The following is a 22,463-nucleotide window of genomic DNA, read 5'->3' on the forward strand; positions in this document are numbered from 1 at the left end:
TATATTGTTGAGTCTTGTGATGTTTGTCATGCTTGAATTTTAGATCTTTGAAATACATGTCTAAATATGGTTTGATTAATTGCAATGATGTTAAAAATCATAAGTGTGAAATCTGCATCCAAGCTAAATTAACTAAAAAATATTTTCCTAAAGCCGAACGAAATACTCAAATATTGGATTTAATACATATCAATATTTGTGAGTATAATGACATTTTAACAAGAGGAGGTAAGAGGTACTTTATCACTTTTATTGATGATTGTTCTAGATACATTGATGTGTATTTACTTAGAACAAAAGATGAAGCCTGTGATAAATTTAAAATTTTCAAAGCTGAAGTTGAGAACCAAAAAAATAAGAAAATCAAGATGGTTCGAAGTGATAGAGGTGGTGAATATTTCTCAATTGAGTTTGATAATTATTGTGAAGAATTTGGAATTATTCACTAAAGATCGGCTCTTTTACTCCTTAACAAAATAGTTTAACTGAAAGGAAGAATAAGATCTTTACATATATGATAAATTCCATGATCCTTAATGCAAAACTACCAAACAATTTGTGGGGGGAAGCATTACTCACTGCATGTCATATTCATAATAGAATCAAATCTTTGAAAACACATGTATCTCCTTATGAAATTTGGAAATGAAGAAAACCAAATTTGATGTATTTAAGGGTCAGGGGTTGTTTAGCTTTTTATAAAATACATGATCCTAAATCATCAAAGTTAGGTGCTAGAGGTATAAAAAGTGTTTTCGTAGGACATGTTGAAAATTCTAAGGCTTGTAGGTTGTTAAATTTTAATTTTAATGTGATTGTGGAATCTAGAGATGTTGAATTTATTGAAAATAAATTTCAACATGATTCCAATATTGAATTAGAATCAATTATTGATCAACCATGTGATAATGCTCCTAGCACCTCCATTAATAACAATAAAAGGAAAGAGTCTAGGAGATCTTTCGAATCAAGGAGAAGTCAACGTGAAAAGAAAAAAAAAGAGTTTAGCTCCGGATTTTATTTCATCACAAGCATTACTCTTCTAAGTTGCAGGAGATAGAAATAATGTACTTAACAAAGTACCATTGTTGTTAAATATTGAAAAAGATCCAAAGACATTTAACGAAGCTATGTCTTCTAGAGACGCTTCCTTTTGGAGAGAGGCGGTAAATGATAAAATGGATTCGATTATGTCGAATCAAACTTGGATCTTGATTGATCTTTCTCTAGGATCTAAACCGATTAGCAATAAATGGGTGTTTAGAAGAAAGCACAATATTGATGGTTCTTTGCAAACTTTTAAGGCGAATTAGTAGCCAAAAGATTTAAGCAAAGAAGTGGTATTGATTATTTTGATACATATGCTCTAGTGGCAAGATTAACATCTATAAGAGTGCTTTTTGCAATTACTTCATTGAACAATTTGTATGTGCATCAAATGGATGTTAAAACCACTTTTCTTAATGGTGATCTTGGAAGAAATCTATATAGAACAACCTGAGGGATTTGTTTTGCCTAGTAATGAGAAAAATGTATGCAAGTTAGTCAAGTCGCTTTATGGTTTAAAGCAAGCACCAAAACAATGGTATGAGAAGTTTGATTCGGTAATCTTATCTCATGGTTTTAAGCATAATAATGCTGATAAATGTATATACTCTAAGTTTACGAATGATTTTGGTGTGATCATTTGCTTGTATGTTGATGACAATCTTATCTTTGGAACAAACATGCAAGGAGTAAATGATACAAAGACGTATTTAACTTCACAATTTAAGATGAAAGATCATGTTGAAGTAGATACTATTTTAGGTGTAAAAGTGAATAAACATAGTGGGGGTTACTCATTGTGTCAATCTCATTATATAGAGAAAGTGCTTCTTAAATTCAATTATTTGAAATTTAAAGAAGCAAATACCCCATATGATTTTAGTATTAAATTACTAGAGAATTCAGGTCGAGCAGTAGCACAACTTGAATATGCAAGTGTTGTTGGTAGCTTGATGTATGCTATGCATTGTACGAGGCCGAATATAGCTCTTGCAGTTTGCAAAATATCAAGATTCACGAGTAACCCTAGTGTTGAACACTGGACAGCAATTGGAAGGATACTTGGTTATCTTAAAAGGACCATTAATTTGAGTTTGTTTTATAATGATTATCCTGAAGTACTATAAGGATATTTGGATGCTTGTTGGATAACCAATACAAATGATAATAAATTCACTTCTGGTTGGATTTTTACAATTGTTGGAGGAGTTGTTTCTTGGGTTTCAAAGAAACAAACATGCATAACTCACTCAATATTGGAAAGTGAGTTTATAGCACTTGCAGCTACAGGCAAGGAAGCAGAATGGCTGAGAAATTTGTTGTTTGATATAATGTTGTGGCCACAACCGATGCCATCTATTTCTTTGTACTGCGATAGTGAAGCTATATTGTCTAGAGCTTATAATAAAGTGTATAATGGAAAGTCTAGACATATTAGCTTCAGACATGAATATGTGAAACAATTAATAGCAAATGGTGTTAGGAACCTAGCGGATCCTTTAACAAAAAGTCTTTCAAGAGACTTAGTTAAGGCTACATCTTTTGGAATGGGATTAAAACCTTTCTTTAATAAAGTCACCAACGATGGTAACCCAACTATGTAGTAGTTATATCGCTATTCTATAGTTAAATGGGTAATAATAAGTTGTTGTTATGTGACTGGTTTGGCACTAAAAAATAAATAATCTCATTCGAGATATTCTGTGCAAATAGCTACGAAGTTCAGGTTGAGCATTTACTCTTAATGAAGTTCAAGTCTTATAGTAGCTAATGACATGATTTGAAACTTCACCTAAGTGAAAATAAGAAATGGTGTCGTTTCTAACAAAATCATGGTTTAATCTTGTAAATGTTTATGAATCCAAGATAGAGCACAAGGTTGGAATAGTGCTAAATATTGGAACATAACTTTGAAATTTGGGATAGCTTATATGTAATGTATCTCCAGTATTTACTTAAGAGAAAAAGTTTAATGCTTAGCACACTATTGTCTTGTAAATGCTTTGAAATACATTCACTAATTAAAGGTTAAAATCGAAAGATACCTTTTTGTACGTATAAGTTTATCATTAATAAATCTAAAAAATATTACAATCTAGTGGGGCATTGTAAGAGAGATTGTAACATTTTTATTTTTTGGTTTGACATTCTGGAATAAAATGACTTGTCGTTTTTGGAGAAAATGGCTAACCATTAATTTCAGAGAGTATGTTTTTTGTTCTATAGAAAACGGTTTGCTATTGGGACAAAACAGCTAACCGTTTATTTCCAGAGAGCATGTTTTCTGTTCTATAGAAAATGACTAACCGTTTATTTCAGAGGTTATTTAAAAGTTGACATTCTGGAAGAAAACGACTCGCCGTTATTGAAAAACAGCTAACCGTTTTCTTTCAGAGAGCGTGTTTTGGCGTCAACTAAAAAAAATGGCTAGCAGGTTTGAGGAAAAAAGAAAATCGGTTGTGAATAGATGCAAATTTCAAACAAAAGAGTGTCTTTGAAGAAGTATCATTTCTAATGGTTGTAATTTTTCATAAAAACAATTTCTTCATTAAAATAGACACTCACATTCTATTAAAAATCAGATTATTACAGATTTCATAAGTGTTCTTGAAATACAATCTTATTTGCTAGAGATTGTATTCAGGATTTGATATATCTTGGGGGTAATTTGCTATTAAACTCTATAGCAAATCAAGAGTGATGAGGGCAAATAAAACCTTAAAAGAAAGTGTATAAACACGTCTCAAATCCTAAGAAAGTTTCCTTGTTCTTTGCCTCCATATTTGAAGATCCACCAACACATTATTACTCCACCACCTCGCCGCGCATACATTACATCTACTGCTATAGCTTTGGTGTGCACCTTCTCTATAATATTAGAATCATCAAGCAAAATGTTAGGCAAATCCATTACCATAATTATCGGCCTTTATTTCAATTCATGTCAATAGATGCATTTATTAAGAATAATAGAAGAGTTTTAAGTGTCATTAATTAGAATTTTGTGGGACCAAAAGCATATCCTTGTCTTGTTAATAAGAGAGGCTTGTCTGAGTAATTAATTACCCTTTTTTATACTTAACTTATTAATTATGAGAAATTTGTGTGATTTCTTGTTTCCTTGTTGTTTCCTAGGAGGTAATTTTGGTTGTTATTTTTTTTTTTTTTTGGCATAGAAATATGTAGTCTATAAAAAGAATCAGATTGATCTAATGCATCAACCCATTATAAGATTTGATTTTGAACAATTTTCTCTCTATCTTTTTGTATAAAAAGAATCATATCCTTGTCTTGTTAACAAGAAAGGCTTGTTTGAGTAATTAATTACCCTTTTTTATACCTAATTTATTAATTAAGAGAAATTTGTGTGATTTCTTGTTACCTTGTTATTTTTTAAGAGGTAATTATGGTTGCTTTTTTTTTCTCATAAAAAAACATGCAGTCTATAAAAAGAATCAACTTGATCCAATACATCGACCCATTATAAGGTTTGATTTCGACCAATTTTCTCCTTGTCTTTTTCCAATCTTTTTGTATGTTTTTGGTTGAAGAAATTTGAACTTTGAAATTTGCATATGCTTTCTTTAAGAATGAGAAATGAAACAAAATCCTCCATTAAGCTATCATTTTTCCAATTTTTTTTTAAATTAAATGACCATCATACATAATGAAACCCTGTAATTTGCAGATCATTAGAAAGTTTACTGTCCACAAATTGCATGCAGAACCAACATTGCCTCGAGGCAGTGCATGAACCTAAGAAGCCAAAAACAGCAATGTCAAAAACAAATGAATTTGGAAATTTATATTCATTGATCCCTACAAACCAACCACAGAGCCAATGTTTTTGGAGCAATCAGAAGCAAGCCCAAATGTGATTAGCGACACCTAAAGCTCTTCTGTTATTCTTATTCTCATAGTAAATTGAGGTGTTTGACGATTATTATATAAAACTACTACGTATTTTTCTCATAATAAATTCATAACAGATAGAAGAACTATCAACTAAGCCTTCCACTAAATCTCCATTTGTGGGTGATGCTAACATTATTTACCTTATTTTTCCAATCTTCTTTTTGCTACTTGATCTTGTTTTAACATTAATAATTAACAATATAAATTACAAAATTTTGACTTTTTATTATCTGATTTTTTGGGTTATTAAATAGTAAAAGAGTAAAACCAATTAATTATTTGTGCCTTTTTTTTTCAACATGTAACTTGATTTACTTTAATCATTGACTTCTACAATATTATGTTCATACTTCCCTGTATAACATGTAACTTGATTTGGAGCCTTCAATTTCTATAAATAGCAAGCTTTTATTGGTTATCTTTGATTGAAAGAGGAAAAAAAAAGTAACTGAAGATATTGGGAGCCAAAGGATGAGGAAGCTTGAGAAAAGGGCTTTGCAAAGGTGAATTCTTTAAAGATTGACACTAAAATATATACATTTAACAAGGTTAAAATTATCAGTTTTACATTTACAGTGTTGATTAATGCACTCATAACTCATAAATTATCTTAACGCTCTCTTAATAAATTTTTATATTAAATTAATTTGTAGTATGCTAATTTTATATTGTAAATATTTTAGGAATAAAGAGGGAATTGAAATTGAAAACAGGAAAAAAAAAAGATAAATTACTGAAACCATTTTGGAATAGATTATTGGGGAGATGAAATTAACTAAAAAAAAAGTGTGGAGCCTTGTATCATTGTAATGTGATAGTCAAGTGGTAGCTTCCACTTTGCCACTTTACTATCACTCGTTTCAATGTAAATAGATAAATAATAATAAAATAAAAGAAGGTGGAGATGCTTGATACTTATAAAAGGTGAGAAGAGAAAAGGGAGTAAGGGGTAGAACTGAAGAGAAAGTTTAAGAATGCAATTTTCTTCTCTTTTCTTGTGTAGTTTATTTTTTTGTAATATATTTCAGAAGTTTGTTAAATAAAATGAATGTTTTGTTTATCAATATAAGTGGCTAATTTTTCTAAGTTGAGGTGAATGTTGAAGCTTAATAATTCAAATTATTGAATTAATTACTCTCTCAAGTGAGTTTTTAAATTCATTTTATTTGTTGGTTTTTTTTCTATCGGTTACTTTTATGTTATGTTAATTTGTAGATCTAGATCTACTTGGAGCTATATGGTATTCTAACATAATGTCGACATTTCAATGTAGTTGTGGTAGATACTTGATTCCATATTTGTCCATACAAATAGTTAGTTAAAGATTAAATGGCATATTAGTTAAAGATTAAATGACATAACCATTAACTAGCAAAATAAATGCAAATATATAAATACAGGAGGGTATTATGATAATACACTACAAGAAAATAGACAATAGATGATGGGAAATAACCGTCATAAAAGGTGGTGCATGACAAACAGTTCATCCGTCATCTATGTCACTGTCATTAATTTATGATATAATATTTTCTGTCATGAATTCTTGATGGTATTTTACAGTCATATATCTATCACACAATATTTTAATGAGAAAAAATAATTAAATTAAATTTGAATTTATTTAAATTTTTGGTGGGAAATTAAATTGTCATTTGTAAATTTATTATTCAATTTTGGTGGAAAATTTTTTATGACAGACTTTATGATGTGTATTTCCCGTCATAAATTTAATTTTTTTAAAAAAATTATATTGTGATTATAATTTATTTGTGAATTCCTATTTACCAATTTAATTAATTAATAAAAATGAATATTGTCAAAAAAATGAAAGATAATATTAATTAACATCCATTCAATCCAACAAATTAATTTCAAAATAAATACATCTAATATTCAATGTCATTACCACCAAAACATAATAAAACATCTCAAATTAAAAAAAAAAGCCAAAATATACAATAATAGTTAAATTCCAATTAAACTCCAAGAAAAGTAATTCAAATTCCGGCCACCAAGCCAAGTTTCCCAACAAAACTTCCAAAGATTAATGGAAATATTCCAACAGCAAGACTTTCAGAAGCAATACCCTCTTCCAGCGGCAATACATTGAATAATCTGAAAACTTATTACATTGTTTAGAACTACAATACTAAAACATAAAAGCCAAATAACTATATTAAACTCATAAAAAACTTACAATTTACAGGAGAAACTGAAAGTATCAATCAATTTTGACAGAACCAATTTGACAATTTAATATTAAACTCATAAAAAGCCTAATAACTAGTGAGTCTGACGCTTGGGGGGGAAAAAAGAAAATAGAGTACTCAATTGAGGTATTGAGATATGAGCTTCAACCAATTTTAGGTCTTCATTAGCAAAAAAGTATAGTTCTTGTGGACATTGAGCAAAAATATTGTCAATTTGACAATTTACGCGGGTGGGTTAAGAGTCACTTTCACTGAACATGAACTTTTGAATTCATATACTAGACACTAACCTTGTCCGTATCAACATCATGCATAATGGCATTGATAACATCTTCACTACTGGTGTCAACTTCATCATTTAAGGCATTTCTCAGCTCTTTAATCTCTATGAAACCACTCTGATTTCGGTCAAAGAATGAAAAAGCTTTATGCAGATGTTCATCATTGGCCATCTTTTTAAGGTGAACAATGACCACGGCCACCACATTCAGCACACATAATATTACCGATTCCCCCACAACCTGTACAGTTACAATTGTCACCTTAGAACATTATGTTTGCCAAAACTAATGGGCAACACAAAACTAGATATTTAACGATTAAGTGACTCTGACACACACAAGATTGTTGACAGAATCTCCTTACACTTGATGAAGACAGCCAAACTTCAATAACGATATAGTTTTCATCATCTTCATTCGCACATCTTACATGGTAGTAAAACTTAAGGATTCTCCACTATAGAAACTGACAAAAGAATAGACTCAAATGAATTTACTAAGGAGATTTAAAGAAGTAAGTTTGAAGGTTAAACAGATGATTGCATTCCATTGGATCCAACAATTTTATAAGGAGAACAAAGCATTTTAAACATCTAGTACCACCATTAAGTTTAAGATATTATGAAATGAATTAAGTGATGACAAGAAATATATCAATAGAGAAAAAAAGTGAAATAATGAAAGTAAAAAAAACTGCAAAATGGGTCTGAAAGGAAATAATATATGACAACATCAATTAAAGGTTGTACACATTATATGCAAGGCAAGTGGAAGTGTAGGTAGTAAAACTTTTCTGATAATACAAATTCAAACCAAATGATTTTTCATAAAATTGAATAAAAAATACTAGTCAAGACAGTCAATTCAGGAGTGAGAGAAGATTACGGAGGGCATAATATCCAACAAGATATACATGCATTGACAAATCATAAAGAAGAACTTTACTTAGACAACAGACTTTGACAATGATCCCCTGGCTCTCTAATATAGAGTCAACATATAAGCCTGAACTAGAGCAGGTGGCACAAAGGACTGCACCTTTTGCTTTGCATTCAGTACACCTGGGATTATCTCCAATTACCTTCTCAGACAATGATACACCAATTGACTTCTCTATTCTTTCCTCCGGTATAGGCGTATCGTAACAAAACAGGGATTCAAGACTGTTTCTTCGTCTGTGCTCATTTCCAGTTGAACTTGACTCAAACTGTAACAAAAGTATATTTTAAGATGTGTTACTACAACCAAATTATTTTAAAGAAGAATATATCTTAAGCCAAAGAAAAGGCATAAACTGCTTCAATCTATTCCATCATGCAAAACTAAGACCACCACAACAATGAGAAACAAATGCGGTCACAAGAATAAGCAAGCAATTACATCCCGAGCAAATAAATCAGGCAACTGGGAAATTCATACTTAAGAAAGCCTCTCATATTTTGTTCACAAAACTTTCCAATTGGAAGATTTAAAAAAAACAAAGTAGTTAACACTCTAACATGGACCCCGCCATCCAACCCATACAAGAGGAAAGAGGAAACAATAAAAAGAAACAAACATATTAATAAAACATTTGCCTATCACTAGTACAGTATTAATAAAGAACTCAACCAGCTTGCCTTTATAAAGGTACTAGATGGATTGCTAATCACATTAATGTGGCTCTAAATTAAATTTTCACAATATGCTTTTATCCTAAACAACACTGAATTAGTATATCATCAATGTAATTAATGTTAATGGAACTCAAAACATAAAATTAACATAACAAGAACTTCAAGATCAGAGTACACCACATTTCATAAAATCAATAAATTTGTTTTTAAAATAATAAATAAACGGCTAGTAAACAATAGATTTGCAGTTTATAAATGAGTAAATTGAATTTGAAAAAAATTAATTAGAACATTAAAAGTAAATGAAAGAGGAGTGACAAACTCTACCACAAGTAGAGCGCGAAACAGATCCGTTGGGAGAGACGGCGCATATTCTTCTGCTGGAGCCGCAATGCTGAATTGAAACCCATAACCGACCTTACAACTGTTAAAATTTGCTTTGAGAATGCTTTAATTTCTTTTCTATCTTAACCAATTTCAAATGCCTCATGAGTCACTAACTATAAATTTCATACCTTAACCAATTTAGCTAAAAACTGGTAAAAATAAATTGAATGCCATGCACTGTCAATTCAATTTAAGGCCATAAACATCAAATTTCGCAGCAATGCCAAACAAAAAACACAGAAATGACCAGAAACCAACTTGAACAACTTCAACAATGGTCTTCATAACTGTAGCAGCAGCTCGCTCAGTGTAATGTCTTCTGGCGACAATCCTATCAAACAACTCTCCTCCCTCACATAACTCGATCACAATGTGCACATCAATATCATCCTCATAAGTGTCCTTCAATGACACAATATTCGGATGCTTAGGTAAATGCTTCACTGATGAAGCTCCAATGAAGGATTCATCAATGGAGTCAGGAGGCTGCAGCCTAGATTTATACGGCAAAAGTGAACAAGTTCAGGGTGCAGGCAGCAAAGACGTAATGTTGCGACGGTGTTCTGCAGGCATCTACAGTAAAGCTCTGGTGATGGATTGTCGACAGAATTAGGAAGCGGCAGCGAGCTGACTGAGGAGATCGAAAATACGCATCTGGAAAGTAAAATAAATTGAACAAAACTTGAAAATTTCAACAAACACCCAGAAATTTGAACAATTTTTACAAAACAAGAATCATCAAAACCTAACTCTAGCAAAGCTTGAAAATTAAAACCAAAACAAACAAGAACATCGAAATCACACAAGCTAACCCTAAATAGCACGAACAAATCAAAGCTTGAAATTATGAAAACATAATCGAAATAACAGCATAATGGATTCACATAAGCGACGAGAAACAACATGCAAACGAGAAATTGGACCTGATGAGTGGCTAAGAGGCTGTTATTGAAAAAGCACTTGCTGCACCAATGCTTGTTGCTACTGCTAATGCTGCTTTAACCTTTGGTACGGCATTTTCCTTCAGAATCGAAGGATTTGTAAACTGTTTGTTGAAGGATTTGTAAACTGTTTGGTTCCCGAGAAAATTTCGTTAAGGTTTCTCTAGAAAATGAAAGAAAAGAAAAAAAACAAAGAAAATGAGAGAGTGACGAGAGGTGCAGCATTTTATTTTCTAAGTGTGTATTCGTTTAACACTTAAGAAAAAAAAAAAGGGAAAGAAAGAAAGTTTAAAGTACCCAAAACGGTACAGTTTTGCTAGCATTTTCTTTTTTTAATTATTTAAACTTATCTTTTATTTTTTAAAATAGAATAATATATAAAATTTGGGTCAAATATGGTCAAAGTAATTTTTTTATCACAATTTCTTGATAAATTAAATTTCTATCACGATTCTATCGTAAGTTCGTAATAAATAATAATCATATCATAAAGCCATCATAAATTCATGATAGAAAATATTTCTATCACAAGACCATTATTAATTTATGATAGATTGAAAATTATGTCACAAGTCTATCATAATTTTATGATATACTCAGAATCTGTCATAAGTTGTCTGTCATCTATTAGCAATTTTCTTGTAGTGATAATTTGAAAATCGAGAGTGGATTCTGTAACTTTAGTATTTTTCTTTAGAATAATCCCTATTAATTTCTTTTTCTACATTTAATTTTTGTTTAATAATTGATTACTACATTTTTAAATTTCATGTGATTAGATCTCAGACTCACCGAATTATATTATAATTAGATACTCTTATACTTTGGAGTAAACAATACTTTTGAGTCATGTCATGTTTTTAGTGCCGTTATCGATGAGTTTTTAAAATTTGATGTTAGTTTTTTTTCTTTATTTCTGTCGTTCCTTTCTATTTTGTTATTAATTTTTTTTATAAAACTTCAGTTAGCACCCCTCTTCTCTTGACCAAGACTTGCACTTATGAAATTACCATTAAAGCCCAAAAATTAAATTAATTATTTAATTTATTGGTAATTCTTAAAAGTTGTTAAAAAGATGACAGAATTCACATCTTGAGGTAAGTACTTTTTTTCTTTTTTCTTCTTTTAATTTAATTTTTTTGTTGTTAATTTAAATAGTCGGTTTGATTGCTTGTCAAGTTATTTTTCAGTTTAATTATTCTTGTACATTAACTTGTGTAATTTTTATTTTATGATTTATGGTTGGTTCTATAATGCTGCCTAAATTATTAATATTTTGTCAAAATATGTTACTTTATGTTTCCTTTAATTACTTTGGTAAATGGCTGGTTTAACCGCTTATTATTTTTTTCAGTTAATTAATTTTCATTTTGTTTATTTTTATTTCACATTTATTAATTTTTAATTTCTGTGCATTTATATTACTTGCTTATTTAATTTTCAGTTTGTTTATTTTTATTATATTTGTGTGATTTTCATTTAGTGCTTTATGCATTATCACTCGAGGGACTAACATCCTAAAGTAGACAGGTCGTTGAAATGATGTGTAATTGTGAGTTTAGAGAAAAAAGTCCTAAAGTTGCATTAGACTACCTTGACTATATATGCACAAAATTGAGACATAGTTGATTCTTATGAGTCATCAAGTAAACACTAATCATCTTCATTTGGCAGAGGCATATACAATTTTAGAGAAGACTATGATTTTCAAGCCAAAATTTGCATCCTTAACTATAAAAGTTGAAGCATTAGAGTTGAAAAAGAATAATCATGTAAATCTATTTAGATTGCAAAATTTGTATCCTTTGCAATTCTACTTATCACTCTATGCAAAACTATCTAACTTTGCCAGTTCTGAAAGAAAGTTTGCACAAACAAGTGAATGTCATAGTGTTGGTTATTTTAACTCAATTGTTATTGATATCAATGTGCAAGTGTACACAATAAATAATAAAGTGATGAATATTCAAGATCGTCTCCATAGGGACTGTTGTTACTAGAAATGCTACAGCAATCACGATAGTGCAAACTTCCTTTTAACTAAAAAAAAATATAAATAAAGTTGATTGACTAATGAAATTAACAATGTAATAAAGTACGTGCAGTAATGAAGTAAATTGGTCGGTTTACGCAAAAAGAATTCAATAAGAATAAGAATAAGGTAGTTGAATGATCAAGCTCTCTTCATGGGTTGACTGTTTTGTTTAAACTAACACCAATTGCTGCAGAACTCCTATAGCATTAGGCAGAATTACTTGGCATCCTCAATTGTCGCTTGTTGGACTTCTCATACCTTACGCAACCTAACAATGACCAGTTGTTATATCACATAAGATATGGTATTACGAACGTACACTCTCTCTACCCTACAAGGTGAATCCCTATATCTAGTTCATCACAAATCTTAACTCAAGTGTGGCCCTTTTGAGACTCAAGTTAAACTCAATCTAGGAAACTTAAATTAAGATCAAGTATTACTGTAATAATTTCCAGTAAGACAGACCCTTTTGTGGCTCTCTCTTAACTTGAACCATTAAATGTGAGGTCAACCGAAATAATGATTGTAATACAAGCTATTAAAGCAAAATGCTACAGCAATCTTGCAGCAACTCATAAGAATAGACAAGAACCCATTTAGATTGTTTGTCACCTAACTACAATCAAATTTAGTTCATAACTTATAATAGAAAGACTAACAACAAAATATCAGCCATGAAATACATCGTTTCAATCAGAGAATAAGTAAGGAGACAAATAAAGAATGATGAAAATTGAATCCAAATAGTTCTGCAAATTTCTTCAATGGTGCAGACTTGTTCTCTCTTGAATTATGGTTCTTCCTTTTTTTTTCTCTTGATTTTTTTGATGTTAATTCACCTCTGCCCTTTCATATGATGCGTGCTCCTTTTATAATTGAAAATTAGGGTAAACGGAAACCTATGGCGCGTATAAGTCAGATTAGGAAACTGCAGATCACGATTTTGCAAGTATCCCGCACGAAATTTTCTCTGTCGTTGTTCTAGGATTGCTACAGCAACGACTACAGCCTACATTGTTCCAGATTTGTTTCAATTCTTTTGTAGCCATGTTCTCTCCCCATTTTTGCATGCCTATTGCATCAATATTCCTTCCTTGAAACTTGAGCTTCCGGACTCCTATAATTATGCACACAATCTAAGCACGAATTATTTTAAATCAAACAAAATTTATTACGAATAAACTAAAATGAATGTTTATGTAAAATGTAACAAAAATGCAATAGAAATACATCATTTACTCTCTAAATAATATCTATTTAAGCCTAAAAGTGCCTTGATAACTCTCATTTCATAGAGTTATCACATAGATAATTTCAAACAGCTAAATCTTAATCCATATTCCTAGACCTACAAGTCTGGTTAAAGAAAAAACCCAAACTTCAGTGGGAGAAATGACAATCATGCACAACCTTTACAACTAGCTTTTTCACGTCAGAATTTTTAAAACTTCCAGAGTTACCCACCATACGTCCCACCACTAAGAAAAACCCTTGAAGATACATCGCATTCATTCATTAAAAAATAAGAGTCAATCAATAACCAAACCATGCAAACCTTGGCCAATTTGACAAAACTGTCTCCAAACTTATATCAGCACGCACCATGCATGAAAAAGGTAAGTTTCATTCTCAATCTAAACCAAACCCCAAAAGTTAACAACATATTTAAATAGGTAATGTAGGAAACTAGAACATGAGTCAAGTCAATTCTAGAGAGCAAGGAAGCGTTTATCGAACCTTTAACTTATGAAAAAATAACTAACTCTTCTCTTGTACCCCAATTTCCTCAAGCACAATCAAGCAAAAATAAATAAATAAATAAACTACAGTCCAGAGATTTATGAAGTCTTTAAACAAGTGAAGGTCAACATTCTTTTACTGGAAGTCATTAAACAAGTACCTTCTTATGCTAAATTTTTAAAAGATATGTGCACTGTGAAAAGGAAACATAAGGTGCAAAAAAAAGCTTTTCTAATAGAATAGGTAAGTACCATTCTCTTAACCAATAACGCTTTGAAATTCAAGGATCATGTTTGTTCAACTATTTATTGCATTATTAAGATCATAAAATTGGACATGCTCTACTTGATTTTGGTGCTAGTGTCAATTTGCTTCCTTACTTAGTGTACTAATAACTTAATCTTGATGAATTAAAACCAACCTTTACTACTCTTTTACTTGCCTATAGGTTGATTAAAGTACCAAAATGGATAATTGAAGATGTATTAGTCCCAACTTATGAATTTTATTATTTTGGAAACGGAACCAATTGTTAATGAATGTAAGTAAATTCCTATTATATTGGGTCAACTATTTTTATCTACTGCTAATGTTTTGATTAATTGCAGGAATGGAGTAATAAATTTATCTTTCCCTAACATGATGTTGGAACTAAATGTGTTCAACATATGTAAACTTTGTGAAAATTTGTTTTACTAGTTCTTTTGAATCAAGTAAGGAATTAGAAGTAATACTACTAACATATGCTCTATACTTGATTCTATATAGATACCTAAAGGTGACAATGACCAATTAACTTTTAAAGACATGATACAACTTAATGAGCCAAGGAAGAGGAAATACTAAAGCTTGAATTAAAGCCCTTACCAGAAGAATTAAAGCATGCCTATCTGGGAAAGCAACAAACCTATTCGGTAATAATTTCTTTCAAACTTACAAGTGACCAAGAAGTTAAGTTACTGGATATGTTAAACTAGCATAAAACTGCATTTGATTGGACCTTGAAAGACATAAAAGGCATTAATCATTTAATCTACACACACAGAATAGAGTTAGAGGAAAATACCATAACAGCCCGTCAACCACAAAGAAGACTAAAACTTCATTTGAAAGAATTGGTAAAGAATAAGGTCTTTAAACTACAAGATGTAGGAATTATTTATCCCATCTCTGATAGTAAATAGGTAAGTTCAACATTAGTCGTACCAAAGAAATCTAGAATAAGTATTGTGAAAAATAAAAAAATAAACCAATCCTAATATGAATCCCATCTAATTGGCGCATGTGCATTGATTACAGAAAATTAAATAATGCCACTAGAAAAGACTATTTTCCCTTTCCATTTTTAGAATAAATTCTTAAGATAGTAACAAGAATTTTTAGTATCATAATTGATGGCTACTTGGGCTATTGTCAAATTCGTATAGCCTTAGAAGACTAGGAAAAGACCACATTAACATTCCAATTTAGAATATTTGCATTTAAGATAATGCATTTTGGACTTTGTAATGCTTTTACTATATTTCAAAGATATATACTAAGCATTTTTAGTGTCATAATTGAAAATTGTTTAAAGGTTTTTATAAATAATTTAATTGTATTTAGAAATTCCTTTCGCACATATCTTGATAATTTGGAAAAGGTTTTGGAAAGGCGTAAAGAAAAAATACTTGTTTTAAATTGGGAAAAATGCCATTTTATGACCATTTTTGGAATTGTCTTAAGCCATGTCGTTTCTTTATGAGGAATCGAAGTTGACAAAGCCAAAGTTGAAGTCATCCTAAAATTACCCCTAATAAAGATAGTTAGGGAACGTTCGTTTTTAGGACATGTAGGGTTTTATAAGCGGTTTATAAATACTTTAGTGCCATATCTAAACCACTTCATAACCTTTTGATAAAATAAACATCATTCGAATGGACAAAACATTGTCAGCAAGCTTTTGAAAGGACATCGGTTGTTGCCCCCTTTATAGATTGGCAATGACACTGTCTTGCCTCTCCAATTTGTCACGGATCTCTCCAAACATCATAGTTATGTGCTCAAATTATTGTTGCATGGCTTTTAGCATGATTAATTGGTCTATAGCTTCTTGATCTTTTGACGTATTTATGATCTGAAAAGAATGTTAGCAAAAAGACCTCACAATACTCCCTCACTTGTTTCACTCAATTTGATGTCACGTAACTCTCGTGTTTAATACACAAATTGGCTTTTACCCTCTAATGATCTCACAATTTTTTTTTAAAACCACACTTAATTATCTTTTTCAGTTCTTTATTGAACTAAATAAACAAAAAAAAAACCCAGGTGGCACACTAAATTTGACAAACCAACACACTAAACAAAGAAAAGGAATTAAGATGATACAAAGAACAACAAAGGAAATTGATGAAAAGAAAGCAATAAAGCAAAGGAACACAATTGATATTTTGCGTAAACAATGTCAAGGAAAATGAATAACTAAAATTGAATTTAATGAAAGTAGGAATACTTGATTCATTTTGCAATATGTTTTTTTTTTACATTTTTTTATCTTTTTTTTTATAATAAAAATAAATAAGACATTCAAACCTGATTAGAAACTAGCTCTGATACCAAATGATGCAAATCCCACAATGAAACTTTGAAACCCACACTTAATTTATAGTTTAAACTTCCCAAGAAAGTTCTAAACAGATTTATGACAAACAAAACATTGACTCAATGCTTAAGAAAACATGAACCAGATGTATGGAGAATGATATTGACGCCACACTCAAGATGTAGATGAGAAGGTGAGTGATAAGTCTAGTTTTGGAACTCCGCAAGAATGCAAATTCTTGATAAGTTCACTAGTTCTCAAAATAACCAAAGAAAGAACAATTCTTTCAAATTCAAATAACATTAATCTCTAATTCTCTTACATAGCAAAATTGCTGAGTTTAAATAAGCTAAAAGAAACCCAAGATCCTAAAAATACAAATAGAAACATTGGAACTACCCTCCAAGCATAGGTTTGTCAAAGGGTACTTCAAAAGTTTTCACCAACCCACCATTATTAATGCTAGTCATTGACAAACTTAATGCTAGCCTACCATAATTAGTGCTATCATTGACAAATTTAATGCTAAACTACCATCATTGATGGTAGACTTACTTAATACATTGACAAACTTGAAACAAAACAAATAAATGAAGTTGAATAAACAAAGGAGTTGTTGGAATTCCAAAGCCCAAACAAGCTATAATAAATTGGTCATAACTCCTTCTAGAGAACTCCAAATCCAGCCTTGTAAAATGCATTGGAAAGCTAACTAAATTAGCTTTTTAACGGTATATAGCTTGCATATTAGTTTTGGCTCAATTAATACCAATTTTATTTTGAATTTTCCCTTTCTGCATTGGATCCAAATTGTGTATTTGGCTGCCCAATAGCTTGAATAATGCCAACAATGTCTTGTCTTCTCTCTAAGCCCAATTCATGATGTCTTGCATCTTAAATTGCATTTGAGTCCATATTTTCTCAATTAATCCATTTAAAGTAGCTTGCATCTTTTTGGATCTAGCTCTTGTAATTGGGCCTCTATGAATGTGCAAAGGATTACTTAAAGCTTTAATGGTATTCCTTTGATGGTTCTTATCAAAGGTGAAAAGGTGCCAATGATACTTTTTGGCCGTCTGTTATGCCTTGATACTCAAAGAATTGTGTCACAATTATACCACTCGGTTGGATCATCTTCAGAGTAGCGTGGAAACTCTAACTTAAGCATTATGGATGAAAAGTTTTGTCGCCCCCTTTCATTCTCCTCACGGTTTGGTCAAGATAAGCCAATTTGATCATTAGTGCTGTGACTTGACGTTCCTGTGGATGTTATAATTAATTTGGTTAACTAGCTGAGTGTTTCTTCCAAGTGGTGTAGTTTGTCATTGATCCCAAGCTTGATGCATGACATCTTACGAACTCTCAAGTTCAACTTCCAAGCGTTCAATTCTCTCTTTGTTGGTTGCCATTGTTACCACTACTCTGATACCAATTGAAAAAGTCCCAGTTAGAACTTGCTAACAGTGGAGACAAGTTATAAATGCTCTACCTTGGGTGAAAATAAACCACAAGATAATGTTTAGATAATTTGTTGACTGTCTTATTATTGAACTCCAAAGCTTATTTATACACTTATTCTTAACCCACTACTCCAATATACAGTCGAAAGTAAAGGCTTCTATTATGTCCACTAAGCAAATAACAGAATACAAAACAAATGCAACAACCTAGTTATTCACTTGTTCAGCAACACAAGATAATTTAAATGCAACAACTAAACAAGCTATAAATCCTCCAACATCTACTTTGAGGCGATAAACCTATTGTGTTGGGAATGGTTTCACTTACCGAGTTGATGACTCACCTCTCGTCATTACTTTTTATAAATTAAGTACCTTGATGAGAGGTGTCTTTATCATTGGAGTTAGAGATTTGTTTCCTTTTGCTAGTTGAAAAAGAGAATGAATAAACTTATGTTTATTTATTTTATGAACTTTTAATTTGAGAGTTTTGAGAATTTTGTTATATTTATGTATTCGGGAGAGATTATTTAGTATTAGACACATGGATTTGCGGTTTTAGTTAATTAAAAATTTGAAGTATTTTAGTTTGAGATTTTTGTGTAAGGATTTGGATTTGTAAGTAACATCCTTCATTACGTGCTCCACAAGTGTTAACTTTGGGGTGTTACATTTAGGTTTGCAAAATATTTTGTAGACAAAATGATAAAAGGTAACCACGTAACAAAATAAATTACATCTCTAAAAGCATTTATAATATTCTATTAGAACCATAAAAATAACATAATTTTAAAATTTGAAAAAATTTACACAAACTAATTTTGTTTTGAAAAACAAATGATTTTTTAGAAAAATATAAAAACACATGTATTTATAGTAGTCTCATAACAATCATACTTCTCAGTACATTAGGAATGAAGTTAGTTACCTCGATAAAAGAATTTGATCTAACTCACCTCTAAGCCTCTAAGAGCCTCAAACACCTCCAACACCTTAAACAACTGAAAGATATAATTATTAAGAACTTATTCTAAGAACCTGATTTTCTAATTCATACCCGTATAAGTCTACTTCTCAAAATTTGAACTCTTAATCTAAAACTCAGAATGATATAATATTTTACAAAACTATTCTAGACATCCATGTGTATCTCATTTAAAATTTTCAAGAAGATCTTATGCCAAAAACATTTTCATAACTATTTGTTTCTTGACAGATTCAAAACTATTTCACAGTGCCTTAATTGAACAGGACAAGTTCTGAGATTTTTATACAATCATAAATGAATCAGAAAATTATGAAATTAAAATTGCAAGTACTAGACACATATATAAATCATTTTTTTAAAATTTGGGTATTTTTGGAATTCTTTTGGTACTAAAAATAATTTTGTGAATTTTGTCATTCTGCTGAAGTTGCAGCTTTATAGTGTAGCAGTGCATGTTTCAAAAATACATATAAAATTGAAAACGAAGTCATATCTAATGAAAAACAAATTTATTCAATAAGGCCTATATGTCTAGTTTACAGAAAGATAAGGTTCTTCTTAAGATTCATTCATAAAATATATGTTTAATTTCGAGATATTCATATTGTCCATAATTGTTCAGTATGTTTATTATAACAAGAATTGATTAACAAGAGTCAACAATAAATCAAAACCCTAAACACAACTTAAACACATCCTAAATCATGCGTAATGGTTTATTCAACGATAGAAAATCAAATAGAGCATAGAGAGTAAAACTTACCAACTGTTAAGACTCACTCTCCCCTAAGCAAAAGTTTGAATCTTAAGGTATGAGTCAAAGAATAATGAGTAGTAGTAGAGAGAAATAAAAAGACACTGGGGATTTAGGGTTATAGGAGAGGGAAAAGTATAAATTTATAGGGAACCTTAAGAAACCCTATTAAATTTGGAAAGAGCAAGTCTTTTCCAAAATTACCCCATGAATAATCCTTATTAATAAGGACAAAAATGCCATATGTAATTTCTATTAAAAAAATCCGTAATTTAAAATCATGGAAATTTGGCATTACAAGACCATGGCTTGCTGTAGTTTGTCAAAGTCTAATTCAATAGCAGGAGTCCAATAAAAAGAATCATTTTTTGGTATATCAGTTAAAAGTGTTGCAATTCAACATGGCCAGTAATAAATTTTTGGCAGTACCCTGTCAAGCCTAAGAATCCTTTCAAGGCTTTGGTTGTAGTAGGATTAGGCTACTCAAGCATGCACTGAATTTTTTCGAGACTGGCACCTACTCCAGAAGAAGAAAGCATATGGTCTAAATATTCGATAGAAGATTGAACAAAACAGCACTTTGAAAGTATGACACCAAGTTAATGTTGTTTTGCAGACACTCAAGGACTGTGGAAAGATGACGAGCGTGCATGTGTAAAGAAGTGCTAGAAACTAGGATATCATCAAAGAAAACTAATACAAACTTTCAATAAAAAGGCTGAAAATTTCATTTATCAAATTCTAAAATATTGCTGGCACATATGAAAGGCCAAAGGGCACCATGAGAAATTTGTAATGACCATTATGAATGCGGAAGGCTGGTTTGGATATATTTGTAGGGTGATCCCGAATCTAATGATAGCCTAAACGTAGATCCAATTTACTAAAAAATGATGCGCCATGTAATTCATCTAAAAGCACATCAATGACTAGAATAGAATAAAGATTTTTTTATTGTGATCTTATTGAGAGCACAATAATCAATACACATATGCCACGAGCCATCTTTCTTTTTAACCAGAAAAACGGATGATGAATAAGGACTAATACTATGCCGAATAAGCCTTGTTTCTAACAAATCCAAAACAATGCAACCAATTTCTTGTTTCTAAAGGTAAGGCTAATGATAAGGTCGAACGTTGGTAATTGGAATAAGACTACTAGGTTTAAAAAAGACTCTGGAATAGGTCTTTAAAACCTTGGTGATAACTGGTGATGCTGATATATTCACAATTGTAGTTGTTACTGCCATTATTTGGAGGAAAAAAATACTTTGCTTTCTTGAAGTAATAATCTGTTAAGCTCTCCCTGAGTAGCTAAGGTAGGAAGCAAGGAATCATAACCAATGAGCTAAATATTCTGGCCCTTCGAAATAAACTATATGGTTAGCTTTGAAAAGTCTAACAATATGGCACCCAAAGAACATAACCACTCAGTCCTTAGCATAATATTATAGCCACTTACAGGTAGTAAGACAAAGTCCAAGTGAAATTGAAAGCCTTGAATGGTCACTAGAACATTAGACACTTTCAGGAGCTTCTAAACACCCCCCATCGGGCACAGTAACTTGAAACTGAGTTGTAGTTGTGATCGGACACTTACACTACTTAGACAGTGACCCCCAAGCCTTGAAGGAAGGAATCAAGAAATTATATAGTGATCCAGAGTCAATTTAGATAGTGACCTTATTTTTTTTTTAAACTCCATTTAAGTCTCATAGTGCTCTGTGGGGTTATCCCTGCAAGAGCCTTTAAAGATATTTCCATTATTCTCAAAGTTCCCTTGTTTACTTGCACTTGTTCATCCTTTCATTCAATCTTTGCATTCAATAAAAAAATTTGAGTAACTTTATAATGATGCCCTAGCTTAAATTGTTCATCACAAATAAGGCACAATTCTTTTGCTCATCTGTTAGCATGTTGGGCCACGATAAGGCATCAAAATAGTAGAAAACCAGGAAGAGTCGGTCCTAATAGAAAAGGTTGAGAATAACCACTAATTTTAGATACTGTTGAAGAAGAGTTAGGGAAAGATGGTAGTGGTCTGGTTATATTAGATCAAGTTTACAACTGTGCATTCTTCTTGAGATACCGATAGGTTTTAGCATCTGTACACCAACTTTAATATCTTCTCGTAATCTTGAGAGAAAATAACTGATAACTCTATGAAATGAGAGTTATTATGGCAATTCTAGACTTCAATCAATATTAATTAGAGAGTAAAATATGTGTTTTTATTGTATTTTTGTTACATTCTGCATAAACTTAGTCTTAATAAATTTTGCTTGAATTAGAATAATTTGTGCTTAAATTGTGTGCATAATTGTAGGTGTTCAGAAGCTCAAATATCAAGGAAGGAATGCTAATGCAATAGGCTTGAAAAAATAAGGAAAAAACATGGCTACAAAATAATTGAAACAAATCTGGAACAGTGCAGTTGTTGTAGCCATTGCTGTAGCAATCCTGGAACAACGACAGAGAAAACTTCACGCGAGATACT

At 31.0% G+C, this 22,463-nt stretch overlaps 1 protein-coding gene across 1 annotated transcript; it reads right to left on the minus strand.

Annotated features, from left to right (window-relative positions):
• Positions 1–6,962: 6,962 nt before the first annotated feature.
• Positions 6,963–18,576, minus strand: LOC102612937 (uncharacterized). The gene is made up of 6 exons (XM_025092750.1): positions 18,551–18,576; positions 9,718–9,952; positions 8,415–8,663; positions 7,466–7,696; positions 7,170–7,177; positions 6,963–7,080 (listed from the first exon to the last, which is right to left on the minus strand). The coding sequence occupies exons 1-6, from the start codon at positions 18,574–18,576 to the stop codon at positions 6,963–6,965; spliced, it is 867 nt and encodes a 288-aa protein (XP_024948518.1).
• Positions 18,577–22,463: the final 3,887 nt, after the last annotated feature.

The sequence above is a fragment of the Citrus sinensis genome, chromosome 4 (genome assembly GCF_022201045.2).
Source record: "Citrus sinensis cultivar Valencia sweet orange chromosome 4, DVS_A1.0, whole genome shotgun sequence".
NCBI lineage: Eukaryota > Viridiplantae > Streptophyta > Magnoliopsida > Sapindales > Rutaceae > Citrus > Citrus sinensis.

Bases quoted from the DNA above. Each gene is read 5' to 3' on its own strand.
- LOC102612937 (XM_025092750.1), bottom strand. From the start codon at position 18,576: ATGACGAGAGGTGAGTCATCAACTCG. The intron at 9,953-18,550 runs GTAAGTGAAACC...GTATAAATCTAG, and splicing joins AGAGGTGAGTCATCAACTCG to GCTGCAGCCTCCTGACTCCA. The intron at 7,697-8,414 runs GTCTGTTGTCTA...GTAACTGTACAG, and splicing joins GCCAGGGGATCATTGTCAAA to GTTGTGGGGGAATCGGTAAT.